Here is an 18,830-nt window from a genome sequence, read left to right on the forward strand (position 1 = left end):
CCCGGCCGGAGCTGTCGATGGCGGGGAGCGCTGGGCACCCCAGGACTGAACAGCAGCCCCAGCGCAGGCAGCAGGGCCCCGTCCTTTCCTCTCTCCTGCCTTCCCCACCGGCGGGACGGGAGGGCAGCGGCGGCGGCCACGGCCCCCGGCCCTGCCCACGCCACGAAGGACGCTTCTGCCCCGGCGCCTCGTAACGGGGCTTTTTGGCTCTCACCCCGCTTCTGGGCGGCTGGGTCTGTTCCCCCCCGCTACGCCCCCAGCCCGGCCGTGCCCCGGGGCGGCTGCAGCACGGCGGCCCCGCGCTCGGCAGGGGGCAGCAGCGGCGGCACGGCCGGGGGAAACCGGGCCGGGCCGGGCCGAAGCGGGCTGTCCCCGGCCGGGGGGTGCGGGCTGCACCGGGTGGGGGGCGGCGGACGGGGGCGGCGGACGGGAGCGGGCCGGGCCGGGCCGGGGTGGTGGTGAAGGGCGCCGGGCCGGGCCCCGCCGGATCAGATCTGAGCCCAGCGGGGGGCGGCACCGGGGGGTCCCGCCCGGCGGCACCGGCACCACCGGCACCACCGCCCCCCTCCCCGTCCGCCCCAGCGGCGGCGTCCCCCGCCCCTCAGGTTATGAATGGGTGCAGCGGAAGCCCCGCCCCCCCGGACGTGACGCCCCGCCAATGGGGGCGCGGGGCTGCGTGGCTGGATGAGGTCAGCGCGGCGGTGCCGGGGCGGGGGCGGCGCGCGGGGGGCCGGGTGAGGCGGGGGTCGCAGCCCGCGGGCGGGCAGGGCAGGGCAGGGCGGGCAGCGCGCGGGCTCTGCGGCTCGGCGCCCGCTGCCGCCGCGGCCCGGGGGAGGCGGGGAAGGGGGGAGGGGCGAGGAGGAGAGGGAGGGGGCGGAGGAGGGGAGGAGGAGGAGGAGGAGGAGGGTCCTCGCCGCCGCCGCCGCCGCTCCGTCCCGGGGGCCATTCAGCGGGAGCGCGGCGAGGAGCGAGCGGCGCCGGGGCCGGGCGGGGGGCGCCGGGCGATGCAGGGCTTCGTCAGGCTGCGGCGCGGCGGCCGCGGGCTGTGAGCCGGCGGGGCCGGGCCGGGCTGGGCTGGGCTGGGCCGGGCCGGGCTGGGCTGGGCTGGCGGCGCGGGGAGGGAAGGGGCGGGCGGGAGCGTGGCGGAGGAGAGGGCCGGCAGCGGCGGGAAGGCGGGAGCGGGGCTGCCCCGGTGCCCGCCCCGCGCGGGGGGCCGGCCCCTGAGTGCATGCGGGGCGCCCCGCCGGGCCGCCGCCGGCCCGCCGCCGCCCGCCGCCCCTGAGAGACCGGCGGGGAGAAAGTTGCGGCGGTCGCCCACATGCGCGGCCCCGGCCGGCGGCTTGGGGAACGGCGCCGAGCGGAGGTGGGCGAAGAGAGTTTGAAGCGCTCGCCGGCGGGAAGATGGCGGAGCGGAGCTGAGAGCGGCGCCCGGCGAGCTCGGGCCGCCCCCGCCTTCCTCCGCAGCCCCCCGGACCCCCGCCGGACACATGCAGGCCAAAAAACGCTACCTGACGCTGCTCTCCGCCGGCACCTGTCTCGCCCTGCTGCTCTACCTGGGAGGCGTGCGGCTGCGGGCGGCCCGGCACCCGCCGCCCGGTAGCCGGCATGGCCCGCCCCCGCGCCCCGGCGCCGAGCGGCCCTGGCCCCGCTTCCCCGACGCCCTGCGGCCCTTCGCGCCCGCCGAGCGGCCGGGCCCCGAGGGCGGCGGCGGGCGCGTCTCCCCCCGGCAGCGGCGGGACGCCAGCGCCGGCCTCTACCGCGGGCGCCGCTGCCGCATGGAGTCCTGCTTCGACTTCGCCCAGTGCCGGAAAAACGGCTTCAAGGTCTACGTCTACCCGCAGCAGAAGGGGGAGAAGATCGCCGAGAGCTACCAGAACGTCCTGGCCGCCATCGAGGGCTCCCGCTTCTACACCTCCGACCCCGGGCAGGCCTGCCTCTTCGTCCTCAGCCTGGACACGCTGGACCGGGACCAGCTCTCCCCCCAGTACGTGCACAACCTCCGCTCCAAGGTGCAGAGCCTCCACCTGTGGAACAACGGCAGAAACCACCTGATTTTTAATTTATACTCCGGCACCTGGCCCGACTACACCGAGGATGTGGGGTTCGACATCGGCCAGGCCATGCTGGCCAAAGCCAGCATCAGTACTGAAAACTTCAGACCCAACTTTGACGTTTCTATCCCGCTCTTTTCTAAGGATCATCCTAGGACAGGAGGGGAGAAGGGATTTTTGAGGTTTAACACCATCCCTCCTCTCAGGAAGTACATGTTGGTATTCAAGGGGAAAAGGTACCTGACGGGGATAGGGTCAGACACCAGGAATGCCTTATATCACGTCCATAACGGAGAGGATGTTGTCCTCCTGACCACCTGCAAGCATGGCAAAGACTGGCAAAAGCACAAGGATTCACGCTGCGACCGAGACAACGCCGAATATGAAAAGTAAGTGAGCGGCGTCCCTTCCCCGTGCGTGTGTCCCCAGGGGCATGCTGGCGTGCCCCGCTCCGCGGGTGGCCCAGGCCCCTGGGCAGATGTGAGCAGATGTGTGCCGAGGTGCTGGCAGCGGCCAGAGGAAAGTTGCGGTCTCTCCTTTGGGCAGGTCGGTCGCTGCCCTGGGCCCCCGCGGGCTGCTGGCTGGCCCGGCGCTGCCTTGGCCGGGGAAGCTGGCGGGGAGGTGTTGAAAGGCGACGCGGCGTCCCGCAGCCGTGGCATCGCTCGCCCCGGGGACCGATGACCTGCGTCCGCAGCCCTTCGGCTTCGCGCGCGCAACCGGCGGCGAAGACGCTGCTGGAGGATGCTCTGGCACCTGGCGCTGCCCTGCGCCCCCCCGGTGCCTCTGCCGGTAGATGCCCTGTGCCTTCCCTGTCCCCAGACAAAGTTTGTGCGAGTCCTCGGCCCTCTTCAGCACACGGGTGAGCCTGGCTCCCGCCGTGGGGTCGTTGCTGAGGGTGATTGCTGGGATGCTCGCTCCAAAAAGCGCTGCCCAACGTCTGTGTATCTCCACAGACGAGGCAGTAACTTGCCTTGCCGTCTTTTTCCTCTCGGTTCAAACCGGCACAGCATCAGTAAGGAAAGGAGGAAAAAGAAACGCTGACTGTGTTCATGTCCTGTGTCTGAGTTTCTGATTTTTACACGAGGATACACTGGCGGCGCGAGCACAGCGTGTGTTTTCTGTGAATGCTTGGTTTCTTGGCTTTCCCCGATTTTTATTTTTATTTGTTGGTAATGTCACTATGTAGCCAAATTCCGTGTCGCTGTGGTGCTACCCTTGTCTTGCAGTCTGCTTTTCAGGTTTGTATATATAGCTGCCGGGAAAATCGCTTCCTGGGAATTACCTCCAGGACTGCGATGCTGACTAAGCTGTTTGCAACTGATTAGTTCATTTAAATGCCGACCACCGCTATGTTTGCTGCAGAGTAGGTGTCTATAGATGAAGTTTTTTGCATGAGCGTGTTTCCCGTGTAGCAGGAGTCAGACGCTGAATTAAAACAGACCAGACGTACCGTGCTGGGTTAGTAGCGTGTGGTGGAGCTGCACTGAGAGCTGCCAACAGCTGGAGGGGTTTGCGATGCATAGAGGAACGTGGGTGGAAAAATACTCCTGGAGAGCAGTCGGGAAGAAACTACGGTGGCATTAATGCTGATCAAAATTTCCAGCTGGCTGCCTGTTTCTCCACCGAAACTAGCCAAGGGGGTTGGGAGAGACGGGGAAGGTCAGCACCGCAACGCCGGGAAGCCTGCGTGTGCCTGGGCGAACTCTGCTCGCCCTCCGGTTACTGTAAATCTGCCGCAGAGGGGGAGAAAACAGCAGTGCAAATACTTGGTGGGCTTTTAATCCCATTCACTTCCAGAAAACTGATGGGTGAGTGGTGAAATGATGCACACGTGGAAACAATAGAGCGGCGGTACCGAGTGATCGGTAGAGATACTAAGCTAAGCTCGTGTTAGTCTTGACCTGGGAGTGCCTTTGGCTTGTGACCTCCTTTAGGGAATATTTTTTGGGGGGGAAGAAGGGAGACCTGACAACTGTAGCCCTGCAGGCTGTGCTGTTTTTTGGCATAGATCTCAGCAACTGGAGCTGATTTACAGATAGGAAAAGTCCTGGTTATTTGCTGTGTTCTACAGCATGTGTGCTGTCGAGTTGTCATAAAAACAAACGTACCCGCCCGTCGTTTGGCGTGATTAGGGCCATATTCAGTTTTTTTTACAGCTATGCCATTTGGTCTAGTAAAAGATAGACCTTTCCCCGTAACTTCTGCCCCTCCTAAGGTGTATTTGACGCTTATTTTGTAGCAAAGGGTGTAGGTAACAACCCTCAGGGGGTACTGAAGCATTAACCCAACTGATACACTGTGTTATTCGTACAAAAAACCATACTTGCCGCTAAAATGCGGCCGTATCTGGGGTGGTGTATGGAGACTTCAACATTCGTTTCAATGCTGCTGTTAAAGACAGGAAGTAAAAAAAAATGATTACAAGAAAATAAGATTACTCTAAGAATTGAGGCAGGCTGAATCTGTGGTCGGGCCACTGAGATGAACGGGCTCGCTCTGGTGAACGACTGCAAATGCTGAAGCTCTTGAACCCGGCATCTTATCTGAGCGAGCACACCTGCCAGAGCGTGCTGCTGCCCCTTCGCGCTCCTGCTTCGGTGCCGATTCACGGCAAAGTATGCCATCTGCTGATCTCCCGGCACTGCGTCCTGCGGTGGCCTGCGTTCGCGGGCTCTCCCGTGCAAGCACAGACCGTGCCTGGCACTCCGCTCCCTTTATAACATCCGACAAGGTCACATCCCCGGGGTAGCGTAACGGTGGTCAGCCGGTTGAACTGCTTCTGTGCGGCTGTGTAACCCAGGTGTGAAAACTGTAGGAGGGACTCGGCTGTTCACCCCACCTAAAGCAGCATCCGATCATGAACGAGGCTGGAGTGCTTGGCAAAGAGGTGTCTCTAAATACAGTTTTGGGCCTTGAAAACTGCATGCAGAGCTGCTCTCGTGGGGCTTTTTGGGCTTGGATTTAACGATGCATCCTCAAGGTTTTAATCAAAAAGAAGAAAAACGCATTCTCCAAGATACATATATTTGTGCATCCATATAGAGTTGGGAAAGTCGCATATCGTGCTCTTCTGTGCCAGTTTTCCCATCCTCTGCTGTGATGCTTACGCTATTTCACTTCATGTGAAGGATAGGAGCGTGGGTGCCCTGGCCATGGAGAGCTGGCCCCGAGGTACTGCTCCTTGCCAGGGTGAAATATGAATGATTGGCTCTAGTTAGAGGCCTTGCGAAGCCGGGTAAATTAAGTGACCAGATTTTAAAACATGATAATCTCATGTTAACAGCGTGGTAGGGTTATGTTGAGTTACGCTTAGTGCCAGTGCACACTGCAAGATAGTTGGGATAGGGTTTCACCTACGGCGCAACATTCGGTGTTGGGTTTGAAAAAGGTCCGCCTGTCTGCAGGATGTGTTGTTTCCTCTCTAGGAGATTGAAAAAGCCAAGAAAGGTGACTTCTTGACCTGTGGACAATGCATAGAGTGTCTTATTTCATTTGGAGGAAGGAGGGACAGGCGTGTGCATCTTTGACTCTGTCTCCCTGAATTGTATTGAAAGATCCATCTGTATGTTACAGCTCATTAATTTGCATCCCAGTTACGCATCTCAGCAGATAAAGCTGATGCAGACTAAAATGAATTGCATTATCATGATTAGCCTACTAGCAAACAGCATATAAAGGAAAACAAAGAAAAACTAGTTTCTTTATGGTGCCCTTGACTGTCAAAGTTGGCCTCTGTCACCCAGCGCTAGGGCAGCTGGGCTTTCTGAATTCCTCCACGGTAGGATTTCAGCGTCAAGCTTTCTGTTTCACAAAGGGTTAAGCGAACAAACAGTGCTGCTGCTGAAGTTTGAAGACAGCCTCTTAAATATTTAATGACAGTCTAAATATATACATATGTACAATGTGTTTTAAACAAAGGCAGAATTCATGTACAGGCTTAACTGGTTCCAAATAATTACTTTTTGGAAGGTAATATAAATGACTATGGATACCAAAAGAAATGGAGGAATGCAATGTTCTAGTAAAGCCAGGTGCAGAGAAGAGATTTGCACCAAAATGGGGGTCTTTCTAGGAAAATAAATAGTGATGTCTGTGGTGTACCCCCCGATCAGCAACAGCCCTGCCCTTGGAAGATGGAGAGGGCAATGGTATCCAAAAACATAAGGTCTCGTCAAAAGCTCGTTCGAGGAGGCTTTTTGCTCATATCTGTGCAGGGTAGCCGAAGTTAATGGTGGTAATGAAACAAAGGGGTAAAACAAATAATGAACAGGGTTGAAGAGAGGAGGGTGGAGAAGAGGAAGTGAGCAAAAAATGTATTTTTTAAGAAATGTGAACTTACCGTGGAGGACAACTGGTGTAGTGAGATGTTCTCTACAGACTTAATAAGTTTCTCGACTAGTTAGTGCTCAAAAAGCCTGTGTGATCAAGACTGAACTGAGAAAGGCAGGCAAAACACGCAGGACCTCACGAGGTGGGACTAGTTCTGCCAGAGGAGGCTGGAGGCATGCGGTTGAGGAGGAGCCTACGGAAGGACCTACCTGGGGCTGCGGGGCGCTGGCAGAAGAAGGGGAGAGCAACAGTACACCGCGTGCTTATGCCTGTGAGATATCTCTGCAGGGCACACAACAGCGTTGAGCAGGGTTGTGTATGTACTTTTACAGGTGAAAATATCCAGCCGAACATTTTCATTGATCCCTGGTACCTGGTAGGTTTACCTGGTGTGCACTCTGCTGGTGGAACATGTGTCGGCCATGGCTGAACCTCCTACCCATGAAAACGCTGTCCTGAGCAAAGGTTACAGTCGTGCAATAAGCACAGAATGGGAAGAAAAGCAACTTCTAGTTTCGCTTCCTTCCCACCAGGAATAAAATACGCATATAAAAAAAGAAGTGGTAGAATTAGATGCTAGGGCTGACTTTGCCACTCACAAGACTGGCACGAAAACGTGAAGTAAGGCTTAGGCATGCCCGTCCAACATGTGATGATAATCTAGACTCTGCATACGCATGTATGTGCATGTTTTGAACAAAGGCAAAATTCTTGCATTTTCAATGTACTGAGCTTCAGTGTATTGTACTGAAATATAAATATAAATGCCACGCTTTATCACTTACCGAATTATTTTCAGAATTATTTAAAAACCTTCACAGGTCAGCTCCTTTGCATCTATTTAGGACAAGGCCTAGAAATCACCCGGGTTCAGGGTAGCTGTTGTCTGGGACATCTGAACTGAGATGGGAACCAGTCCGTGCTTCTTGTATATCACCAGCCTGCTCCGGGAGCTTGGATGAAACTCAAGAACTACTGAGAGAGCTTGGGCATTTTCCCAGAGTGTCTTGGCTCCTGCAGAGACCTATCCCCACCAGGCTGCTTTTTTATTTTAATATCAATTTTCAAGAAACTGGAAATTTGCCTGTTTTACAGTGCGTTTATTCCAAAATGCGGTAAGCAGGTAAATAACAAAGCTTGAACGTATGTCTGAGAAATATGGGATTTGCTCTGTCGTGTTCCTCCTCCTGCTCTCTGTATGCATTGCAAAGTGTCCTTATGTGCCTGTCGATGCTGATTTAATGCAAGTAGTGCCCTGGGGGGGTAGGAGCTTCCAGCTGGGAGGCTCCAGGCTGATGCCCTGGCAGGAGCTGGGAGCAGGGGTGACAGGAACATCCCTGAGCTCACGGCCAGCGGTGCAATCCCCAGCCTGGCTGTCTGCACCAGGCTCTTCCCTCTTGGAAGAGGAGTGGAAGAGGGTGGACGCGTGTGCGTGTTTCCCCGTGCGAGCGGTGCCGAGCGCTGCAGCGTGTGTGGCCAGGTGTGTAGGGTCAGGCACCGGCAGAGGAGCCCACCCTGCCCATGGGCCTTAAACCAGGCACCCTCCTAACCTCAAGTAATTAAGTTTTCTTGTGGGGTGAGTTATTATTATAATTGCTTGCCCCAGGCTTTTCTGCATCTTTCTGTGAAGCATCTCATAGGAGGCTCTGTGGTGACAAAGCATTACAGTAGATGGCTGATCTGGTCCGGAGCAGGCGTTTTCTGTATGCAGAAAAGCAGGTGAACGCTGCTTTCACGGCCCGAAGGGCTCTGCTTTTATTTTTCCTGCCTAGGAAAATTGTTCTGGGATAATTTATTGATAAATAATTACCACTTGGCGATAGAACAGAACTCAAACCAAAAAATTATCTGAGTCATCATTTTAATTTTAAGCAGAATTAATCCTGAAACGGGTAGTTTGAAGGGTTTGTTGAACCCAGATCAGAACTGAGCTAAAAGTAATGTTTCCAGCTACCTGTTTGGGCAAGCTGAAGCCCTGCCGTGCCCCCATCGAGGCACTCTCGGCAAGAAGGTGCTGCAGAGCATCCTGCAGTGCCCCTGCCTTCTTGCCCTCCGTGGCGGGTGTTCCTCAGGGCAAACCCCGACTTGTGCAGGACTTTTTGCGCCAGCCTAAGGCAAGCTTCACTGAAACTGCTCCTGAGGGGTGGCCGAATTTGGGGTTCTGCTGTGGCTTACGTGCTGCTGCCTGCTGTTCCCCGCTGCATCGATGGTGTTCCCAGCCCTGGACCTCTTTGCATCCGTGCAGCTCTGAAGTGGTTCATCTTCCCAGGAGGGTGGGATTAAATGAGAGGAGTTTCAGCTCAAGACAGACCCGAGTGAAAAAGGCTACTGGTTTGCCTCTGCTAGAAATAATCCTTTTGCCCCACATACAGCCCTGGAACAGCCCACTGGAAAGTAAACTGGCAGCCGCTTGCGGGAAAGGGAGGTAAATGAAACTGGTCGGCACAAAGCACTTATTTACTCAACAGATGTGAGTCAAGAGAATGTGCTGTAATCTGATGATTTCTGGAGTATTATCTGTGATTGTTTTCCCTTTCTCTCTGCAGGGTTTCTTTCAGAAAATCCACAGAGTTTTGTGGTCTTGGGTAAACAAACCGTTTTGCTAACCAGAGAAAAATAATCGGTAGGTACGTAGATAACTGTCTGGCCTGCGAAGGGAGTTTAATGCCATGTTCCGTGCTGCTAAGGTGACCGACTTCTCAAGGACTTGGCTATATCTAGATGATGATGCAAGATATATACTCCTGTCCCATGTCGTATGGAGATTAGTTCAGCATGTGGGAATGTGTGAGTATAACTTCAGGTTATATTTAAGGTTCTGCAGTTTTCCACATTGCCGAGTATTTTGGGACATATAGGTTTCAAAACCTTCTTATGGTTTACGTTGGGCAGTAGGTTTGTTCCTTCTCTTCTGTTCATCCAGCTATACTGTGCTTTTACTTAAGGGTTTGCGTTGCTCTTTTTTAATCCAAATTTCAGGAGGAAACAGGACGTACATCATCGCTGTCTTGCCCTTAATTTAGCAGCCTCCTCAGTCAACTGGAGGGAGCATCAATGCTACATAATACAACTCATCCCCGCATCTCTGGAGCACGCAGGGAGGGAGCTGGGGCAGGAGGGGCCTGCGGCACCGGGCATGCACAGAGGCGATTAAAGATCCAGGCCAGAGGATGGTGGGAGTGATTATTTCCTCCGCTTATGGAGCAAATTATAATTTATACAGTTGACACTCATGCATTAGAAGAAACCGAAGAGCGTGCTTAGAGCAGTCCCTGTCCTGGTATTGCAGCCTGGGCGCCATGGAGCCTGGGAGGTGGCTTGGAAGCAGAGAGATGGGAGATCAGCACGCTGCGGTGGCGCGGGAGAAACTAGTTTAAGGAATGAGTTCCAAATGAGAACAGAAGAGAAGAGATTTGTTTCACATGAGAAGAGGGAAGTAATGCTTTAAGAAATAAAGGCCCTATCTCAGCAAAATGTTGTGCCTAACTGCTTTGCTGGGAAAGAGCTGGTGTGAGTGGTGCCAGGCTGATGGCTTTCCAAATGCAATCTGACTTCCTAAAATGTTATCGGTTCTTAGAATAAGAAAACATAACTTTAAGCCATTCAGGAGGGGTAGGCCTCCTCAATAACAAGAGAAAGATGCTGTTTTCTTTAAATATCTTGTGTTTTCCGTGCTCTTGTCTCCCACCACGTCTCGCTGAGATTTAACCTCTGTTTTTCGGGTGGCGTAGTGCTGTCTCCTTGGCAGGGATGCAGGTACGGCGCTAAGCGGGTGTTCCCTGAAAGGTGGTAGAGTTGGGGTGTTTGTGTTGGCTCCCATTTGATATTCCAGTAAGACGGATTTCTCCATGCTCCTGCAGTCCCGGGGTGAAGCGTGGTGGTGGCAGGGTTGTCACAGGAGCTCCTGCCTTCTCCTGCCTGTAGCAGACGTGGCCTGGGGACCGCAGTCTGACGGCCAGGATTGCCACTGGCCACCGTGGTTATGTTTCTGTATGCCTTTAAAATGGGGAAGAATGCTTTACTTTCCCTAAGCCTTTTTGGGGGTTGCTTTAATGATTTATAATGTTTTAGAGGAAGTGCTATGTAAAATTGAAATATTATTCGTTAATGTTTCTGTGTCCCCTTCTCAGGAAGCGTCAGTGAGCGTAGGTCTAAAATGTGACTTTCCGACAAGAGGTGATAGTCATCAGAAGCAGCACAAAGCAGCTCTTGTCTGTGTGTATGGGCGGCAAAGTCCCCACAAAAGCTTTTTTGGGGTTTGACACTTGTCCTAGGTCAGGATACATGGTCACGTTTGGTATATGAGCCTTTTAACTCTCCTTGCTTCGCTCAGATGCTACCAAAAGCCACCGCTTTCCAGGCGCTGAAGCACTGCCATTTCTGTTCCTTTCTCCAAGGGCTCTCACGGTGCAGTAAACAAATTCAGTAAAGCTCTTCTGCCTTAAGTTGACTTTTTTCCCCCATGATGGTTTCTAGTCCAGAAATACATGAAAATGAAATAATTCCCAGGCTCCTAAGTGAATTTGCCGTTCGTTCACTTTTTCCCCCTCTAATATACTCTTTGTGTTTATGAATGAAACAGAATTAGGGCTAATTTAGTTGATTGGCTGCAAAACAAAAGTATTGAATTCTAAGAATGGGAAATGAGAAGGCCTTTCTGAAATGTTACTTCTTTGCATAATTGTAATAGATTATAATTATACAGTTGGGTGTTTAGCAGTGGATTTGCTGTAAACACGGTCATGGGAAATGTCTCGTCGCTCACTTGTGTCGGTTCGAGTCCCAGTGCGGTCCCATCGATGGCAGCACTGGCATCTCTAACGACATTTTCTCTTCGAGCAGGATGGCGTGTTACAGAAAATGCTGTCTCCAGTTCTCCTCCCAGCTCCTCCCACAAAATTACCACTGGTCGATACGGCCATGTCAGACCATTGACACAAATCAATAAGAACAATCATTCTTCAGCTCCTAAACAAAACTGGGAGCGCGATGCTGACGGGCTGCGCGTAGCAATACTGGCAGCGATTCCTAAATGGAAAATGCATACCGTAATGTTTGGAAAGTGTACATGGGGGACCATGTCCTGTTAATAATTAGTTCTCTGAGGCTGTAAGAAGGAGCGTGGTATAAATCGTTTCCTACAACTGCAGTACATGTTATGACCCCTGCAGCCGTCAGGCTAATGGAGAACATCACCTGCGGTGCCGGAGAGAGGTGAGCGTGGCAGAGTTTGGTTAGGAATCCTGATTTTCTTCATTCTCCTAGAAGATCTTGACTTCTGATACTGTTTTTTGCCCCGCAAATAATTGCGAACATTTTATCACAATACTGGAATTCTTGGTGCAATCAGGTAGTTCAGTGCATAACTGCTAGAAAGCCCATCGAAATTGTAGTATCTGTAGTCTGCAAGAATAAAATCAGAGGTTGCTTCTAAAAATCAGAACCTTTATCTGAAGGGAAGGACAAATCTTTGTTTATAATGTCTGAATTTGTATCTCTGAAGGCTTGTTTGGATGTGTCTGCTCATAGACTCAACCAGCTGCTTCAGGAAGATAAACACATAAATGTTTCATCTCCTTGATTTGCCACCAACCATTGTGCTGGGTGCTAGCAGATTTTTCTTTTAATTAAATATAATTTATGTAATCCTAATGGGAAACATAATTATAGGATTTATTTTTTAATACTGTGATTTCAGAATTACTTTATAAAGAAGAGTAACATTTCCCCCTTAAGGGCTGTTTAAAAATGAGCAAACAAAATAAAAAAACAAAGTACACTTTGCTAAAAGTAATAAATCTCAGGCAAGAAGCAAAAAAAAAAAAAAAAGCATCTGATATGTTGGAGCTGCAATAAAGCTGAAAATTAATGATCAGTAAGTTGGTGCTGCAAGAGAGTGAATGGAGTTGAGGAGACGCCTATAGCTTATTAAATGTCAGCAGATTTTAGCATAAGCAGTGGAAAACCCTGATCAGAAAATGTAAACCAGTGCAGCCTGCAGTTGGAAGATCCAGGGCCACAAAGGATGTGGGAATCGTGTGTGCAGCTGAAATGTAAGAAAGTGCTTTGCAAGATCAGGGTCTGAAATTGCATGCTAAACTCCCTTAGTTTCTGATCGGAGGGATTTAAATGTTTCAGTAAGGCATGACTGTAGTCTCAGGGAGGGATTTATTGTACTGTAAAACCTTTGCATGAGAAGGCATGTATGACTGTTTAAAATAATTTAAAACAAATAACATCCCTTCACTCTCCCACTCTCTCTCACGCTTTTTTCCTAAAACCGAAAGGTAAGGCTACTGCTTGAATTGTAATGGAATAATATATCAAGTGAGTGATCACATCAGGCATGGACACTTACCAAATCACAGCGAGATAACTGTGAATAACTCTCTAGTTTCAACAATTTGCATGGCCATTAACAATTGATGGGTTTCCCTTAGAACCGCATTATCTATGGCAGCGGGATCTATTCCCGTGCACCGCTCCTGCATACTAAGTGCCAGAGAAATTCTCAAAAGTGAGAGTAATAAAAAAAACCTGATAGCAGCAAGGTGAATGAAGCAGGTAGGAATTTCAAGGCGACATTTTTTGAAGGTGGGGAAATATTTCAGGTGGTCATGCATTTTTGTAACTGCTTTCCCCCCCTTCCCTGCCTATTTTTTTGAAGTACAGTTTTGCAAGTTTTAATTCAAGCTGGTGTTAGGTTTCCCTTCACTGCTTGGCATCGTCTCAGGCTTGACGGTCGATCTGGCATGTGGATCAGTTTAAGCAAGATTTTAAAATACACTTTGGTTTAGTTTTGGGTTGGACATGTGTCTTGAGGAGCTTTTATGCATATTGAACAAAAGATAAAACCAGTGCTAAATTTAGCAGTCCTAGATTGCTGGGTGGCTCTTTCATGGAAGTGATTTCAAGCAGGTGTCAAAGATGTGCTTTCCTTACGAGAATCATGCCACCATTTTAATAAACATGCGACACATCCCTTATTTCTGGCGCTTTCATCTCTGGCTGACAGCACGTCAGATCTTTCCAGATTCCTCCGTCAAGTTGACTTTTCCAGCCTCAAATCCCTTTTCTCTCTCTCTTTTTATTTCTCTTTCTCGCCCTCTTCCCTCTCCCCCTTTCTTTTCACCGTGCTGTTGTTGTGGCAAGATTAAAGCGACGGAGTGAAGCAGTGGCGGGGAAAGCTCGGATAATCAAAGTGAGCGAGCGGCTGGAGCTGTGTGAAGGCGGGTGGGTGACACATCAAAGCCGGTGGGTACGGGCGCTCGCTGCTCTCGCCTCTGGTCGCAAATGACCCCCCTGCCATAAACAGAGTTCCTGGGCTTAATTCGTGAGCTCACACGTACACAAATGCGAGTGCTTTTCTACGCCCTTCCCAAACTTTAATTGCGGAGAATGGTAGTAAAGCCTTAGCTTTGTTCCTTGGAAGATGGCTTCTGTAGACGTGGCGTGTTAGGAAACAAGTATCCGAGTTGTTGATAGCGGGAGGTGGTCGTTCACCTTCAGCTACGAACAACCCAGGACCTTATTGTCCCGTCTGCCTGTAAATGCCGTTTCTGGGTTGCTGCAGGTAGGGTGAGGAGAACTGGAAGATCTGAGCTGCGCCTGGTTGCCCGCGGCTGGGCCTCGCCTGGGCAGAGACCCAGTGTGTCCCGTCTTGGCCACGCGCAGGTGCTGCTCCCCAGGCGCTGCACCCAGCACAAGGGCGTCGGGTGCCCTCAGCTGGGGAAGCCCCGAATCCCCACTCATCTCTAAGCTCTGTGCACGCCTCTTGATGTGGAGCTAACCCATGGGGCTGGCTCTTCTCTCACCTGCTGCCTCTGCCTGCATTGCCCTCTCCCCAAACCCTGCTTTGTCTTTGCTGTGGAGCTCAGAGGTTGAGCGCGGTCTGGATGGACTCTTGCTCTATGCTTGTGCAAGGTGATCCTGGTCCTCGTCTTAACTGTTTGCTCTGAAGGTGTCAGAAAATCATTGCGCTTTGCACCTGCCGTCTTTCGCAGGACTCTTCTTCGCTGCCCCCAGGCTGCTTGGTGTCCGGTTTGGTTACTGCTGCCAAGAACCAAAATAACGAGTGGAGCCATTAGGATACGCGTCTCTTGGCTTTGTGCATCGAAACATCAGTGAACTGCCGTGAAAACAGGTTTTCAGCTTTTGTTCTGTTAACTGTTTCTGGTGGCCTGTAATAATAGTCCTTTCTAGCAAAAAGGTGTTTTTATGCTTCCTTAATTTTTAATGAAGAACCTTTCTGACGCAGGTCATAGTAAAATAATTAATGGTGAAATTGTCTGCATTGTTTAGTATAAAACTGGAGATCTAAGGATTTAAAGATACTGGTTTTGATCCCAGGTTGCCCTGCTGGTGTGGTTACTGGTTATAGCAATAGTTCTTATTTACTTTAATTTCAGTCTTGGGGTAACCGTGTTTCACAATGATCAGTGTGCTGATTACTATAATTGCATTTTGTGGTACTGTGGTCTTATAATTAACTGGCTGGACTAATAAAGCGTGGAATCTAATGAATATTTGTAAACAAACTTCATTAGGAAGTAGGTTGAGAATATGCATTGGAGGAGGATAATAGAGGAGACCCGTCCTCAATTTCAATAATTACAATAGATGGAAACCTGGAAATGAACAGGAAAGCTTGGAAACCATCCTACTGCTACTTACTTCATGTTTGCTGCTGCACCGTGTCTTTAAACATCTCTCTTTTTAAAAATTTTTTTCTAGAAAAAGATTCCCCACTGCAATGAGAATCTGCATTCACAATTTCAGTCTCTTTTGCAGAACATTAAAGCATTATCAGGCATGATGTTGAAAACTGGATTTACAGTGTAGGGCTGGTATCGGCCTTAAGTAAGAAGTGTCTATTGTCACCCTGTGATTGGATCTTAATGCAATTAAAATGAAAAAGGAAACCACCATTGAAAATGGGAAATAGATTTCCTAGTGGTGCCTCTGGGGGGTGGATGGCTGACATCTGGCTGTTGCTGGAAAGTTGGCTGTGTTTTACTGTCCTTGAGGAACTGTGTCCCATTCTTGCTGTTGTACTGGGTGTGCTTTGTGTGCTGCCCTCCGGTTGTGTCCCTGTGTTTCGGGTGCCTGCTCCTTGTTTCAGGTGCGGGGTCCGGTCCTACACACTATCAGGCCATTTGGGAGCACATTGTATGAGCCTGGCAAGTTAACAGTTGAACGATCCGGCCCATTTTGGATGGTTGCTTTATTTTAAGGTTGCCAGAAATGCCTTTACACCTCCTTGCCTTCTCTCCCCTCTTCCCCCATCTTTAAGCTACTTGACTCTAAATTACAGGTTTTCCTGGCTGAGTCAATGTGTGTCTCTTTTACAGAAGTAGCATTAAGTCCTGCCACCTCCCCCCTCTTTTTTTTAAGCTTTTGGTTATCTGCAAAGTTTGGTGTTAATTTTTCAGGGAAACACATACGGAAGGAGCCTTGCTCAGAGAGCACCAGCCCTGAGCCATAGGCTCATGAGTGGCTGCTCTTGCAGCAGGAGTTCGGGGGGGAGAGGGTCTTTCAGGAGCTACAGTTCATGCATTTGCTTCCTACCTGCTGGTTTCAAACAGTATTAATTTTTAGGCATTTATTGTGTTTAATTAAACACAGGGCTGCTTACAGCAGTGCTCGCAGAGATTCCTCCTCCTCCCCTCCCGCAAATGCAACAAATAGGCATCTGGTATTTGTTTTGTATAACACAATCCTCATAAAATGAAGAGTAATAAAACATAATTATCTGTAAAGGCTTGTTTTATAAGCCTAAGAATGAGCTCGTTTCTGCCTTGTTTCGGTCTATTTGTAAGATAAAGGATGCCTTTGTATGGTTTTAGCCCATCTCCAAATTAGTAGAGAATCCGTTATTACAGTGTTTTAAACCCTGGTGTGTAAGGTGGTGTGAGTGCATGCACAGGATGGCACTGGTGGATCTCTAGGGGTGGAAAGAACCTTTTTGTGTTCCTTTTGGAAAATTTTCCCTTCCAGACAATGGGTTTTATTTGAAAGCTTTACTAAAGTACTAGGGAGAAAAATCTGTGGGCTACAAGAACAAGGTCAGAGTCTGAGCTGTGGGCCTTAAAGCTGGGTTTGAGCCCTTTCTGCTTATCCTCATCAGCATAAAGGACAATGACATACATCCACGTTTGTGCTTGGATGTGTCTGAGGACTATTTGATTTGGCCCTTGCTGCTTTTCTGACAGACCTTAACTGCTGCCATATCTTCATCTCTTTGGAGCATTGCTGGCTTGGTCCACCTCCAGTCCGGTCATCAGGACTCCCAGTGATGGATTCAGCATTTTTGAACAGCTAATTACACTCATTTCACCTTAGGTTTGCTGTTTGCTGGCTGTTTGTAGGGCAGTATGCCTTTTTTCTTCCCTTTGGCTTGCTCTAACCCTGCAAAAGCCCTTCCTGCCACCACTAGCGGGTTTTTTTCTGGGAGCAATTAGATCATTTAAAGCAATTAGATATTAAAGTGAGATGTGCAAGTGGCTTATGGTTGTTCTAAAGGTAAAGTGTGAAAACCAAGTCCTTTTAGAAAACTCACCATCTAAGCCTATTGTTTGTTTATTTTTCTTTAAAGTAGCAATAAGCAAAAATCTACTTTTTTGTAATGAAAACAAAAAACTTTGGGGCTGCAAGGCACCTTCAACTCTGGCATGCTTTGGAATATGTTTGCTTTGACCCTGTTCTACTTTGCACGATTAATTAAAGTGATAGAAGAGGAAATACAGCTTCGCTCAGCTTTTATGTGAATTGTAGCCTTCTCAAAAGCAGGTATGACTTAGGTATTGCTTTCTCTCTGCAAGGCGAGCCTTGTAATTTTGAATCTTGATGAGCAGCTGCTTTTGTTCTTCCGCGAGCCTCGGAAACAATGGGGTTGGGAGCACGTAACAAATTGCTAAACGATACCCTCGCAGAGAGAGAAATCTCCCCCTCCTGAAGCGCCTCATTCCCTGCATCTTCCGTTCTGCACAGAGGCTGCGACCATGCAGCTGTGGGTGCAGCGACCTGCTGCTGGGGCCAGGAGATGCTCCCCCAGCAAGCCCTGCCTCCTGGGCAGCAGCGGCGCCTGGGCACGGCTGCGGGCTGAGCTGCTTCTGCCCTGTGTTGGAGCTGTTTTCTCGAAATACATTTTCCTTGAAATATGTTTTTCTTGTCATCTTCTCTGGAGATATGAGTGTAATAGGCAGGTTGCTGGCTTTGGCTGTTTAACAGCGCTGTTGTGGCGGCTCTGGGTCTTTAGCCAGCGAATGGTCAGCAGCAGCAGGTAGGGTGTTAGGAGGCACCCGGCTGCCTTATGTGAGCTTATATTATTTTCCATGGCCAGAAGTCTTTGATCTATTCAAGTAGAAGCCTGGCCTCCTCCAGAGAAGCAGAGGATGGGTGCCAGATTGCAGGCCGATGTGTAAATGTGTCCTTCTGCAGCAAAATCTCGTGTCACACGTGGGCTAAATGTGCCATGTATGTCAGAGGCTGCAGAGTCCAGCTCCAAGTTAAATGGTCCGAGATGTCTGACACCTCCACACACGATATAATATTCCACTTTGTTTTTCATGCAAGGTCTGGAATGCCTCTTTGTTATTTTTTTTTTTCTAGGGTATTGCTTCTCTTATGTGTAGCGTTGGGAGATACCTCCCTGGAAAGTCTACTGGTCCTCAATTAATGAATGTCTGCAAAATGTTCCAAGACTGGTGTTACTTTGCATTCACAACAACAGAATTGTATTTAAAAGTTTGGGTAGCTTCTGATTCAGCCTCCTCATGTTTCCAGAATAAATGGATTTCATTTTACCAATGTAAATGGCAGAGGGGGAAGAACCTCCCCGCAAGCCGTTAGCTTCAGTTGTGCTATCGGTATGACGTGGGCTTGTTATTTGTTCTCTTTCTCATTGTGTGCAGAGTGGTAGCATTGGGTGTGTTTTCTTTTAAATGTGACATAAGGTGAAATCCTGTTATTTGCACACATTCTGTGGCACTTGTCTTTAAAGTATCTAGGCAACCTTTATGTAGATGACACTTTTAACTCAAACTCTTCCATCATTATGAGTGTGGTCCTGTGAAGAGAAGTAGGGTGAAAAACAGAGGGAAGAAGGAGCTGGCTTGAACTTACATTGGGCAGCTTGAGTTGCTTGTGAGACTCTTTGTAGGAAATATAATACACTGAAGATCTCTGCTCCCATACACTTAAATGCTCTACTTCAAACTATTCCATGTTTTTCCTTTGAGCTTGGGCAGGTAAGGGGATCTCCTGGCCTTGCTGGAGCTGATGGTAGAACTGCCAGGAAAAGGGGATTTCAGGGCTTCTACAGTCCAGTGCCAAGTGGTGGACTTCCTTGCATGGTTCTCCGCTCCAGGCTCAGGAGGATGAGTGCTCCAAAATGTCTGCAGCTGCAGCCCTGGGAGGTACGTGTGTTCAGAAAGCTTTTGAGTTCGGCTG

At 50.2% G+C, this 18,830-nt stretch overlaps 1 protein-coding gene across 1 annotated transcript in view; it reads left to right on the top strand.

The window, feature by feature from the left end:
- The first annotated feature begins 1,306 nt into the window (after positions 1–1,306).
- Positions 1,307–18,830, top strand: part of EXT1 (exostosin glycosyltransferase 1) — a 180,729-nt gene continuing 163,205 nt past the window's right edge. The window contains exon 1 of the mRNA XM_082328056.1: positions 1,307–2,440. Within this exon, the coding sequence (XP_082184182.1) occupies positions 1,488–2,440 (953 nt within the window). The 5' untranslated portion in view covers positions 1,307–1,487. The remainder of the gene's footprint in view (positions 2,441–18,830) is intronic.

This window comes from Platalea leucorodia (genome assembly GCF_965183815.1).
Source record: "Platalea leucorodia genome assembly, chromosome: 1".
In the NCBI taxonomy this organism is placed as follows: domain Eukaryota; kingdom Metazoa; phylum Chordata; class Aves; order Pelecaniformes; family Threskiornithidae; genus Platalea; species Platalea leucorodia.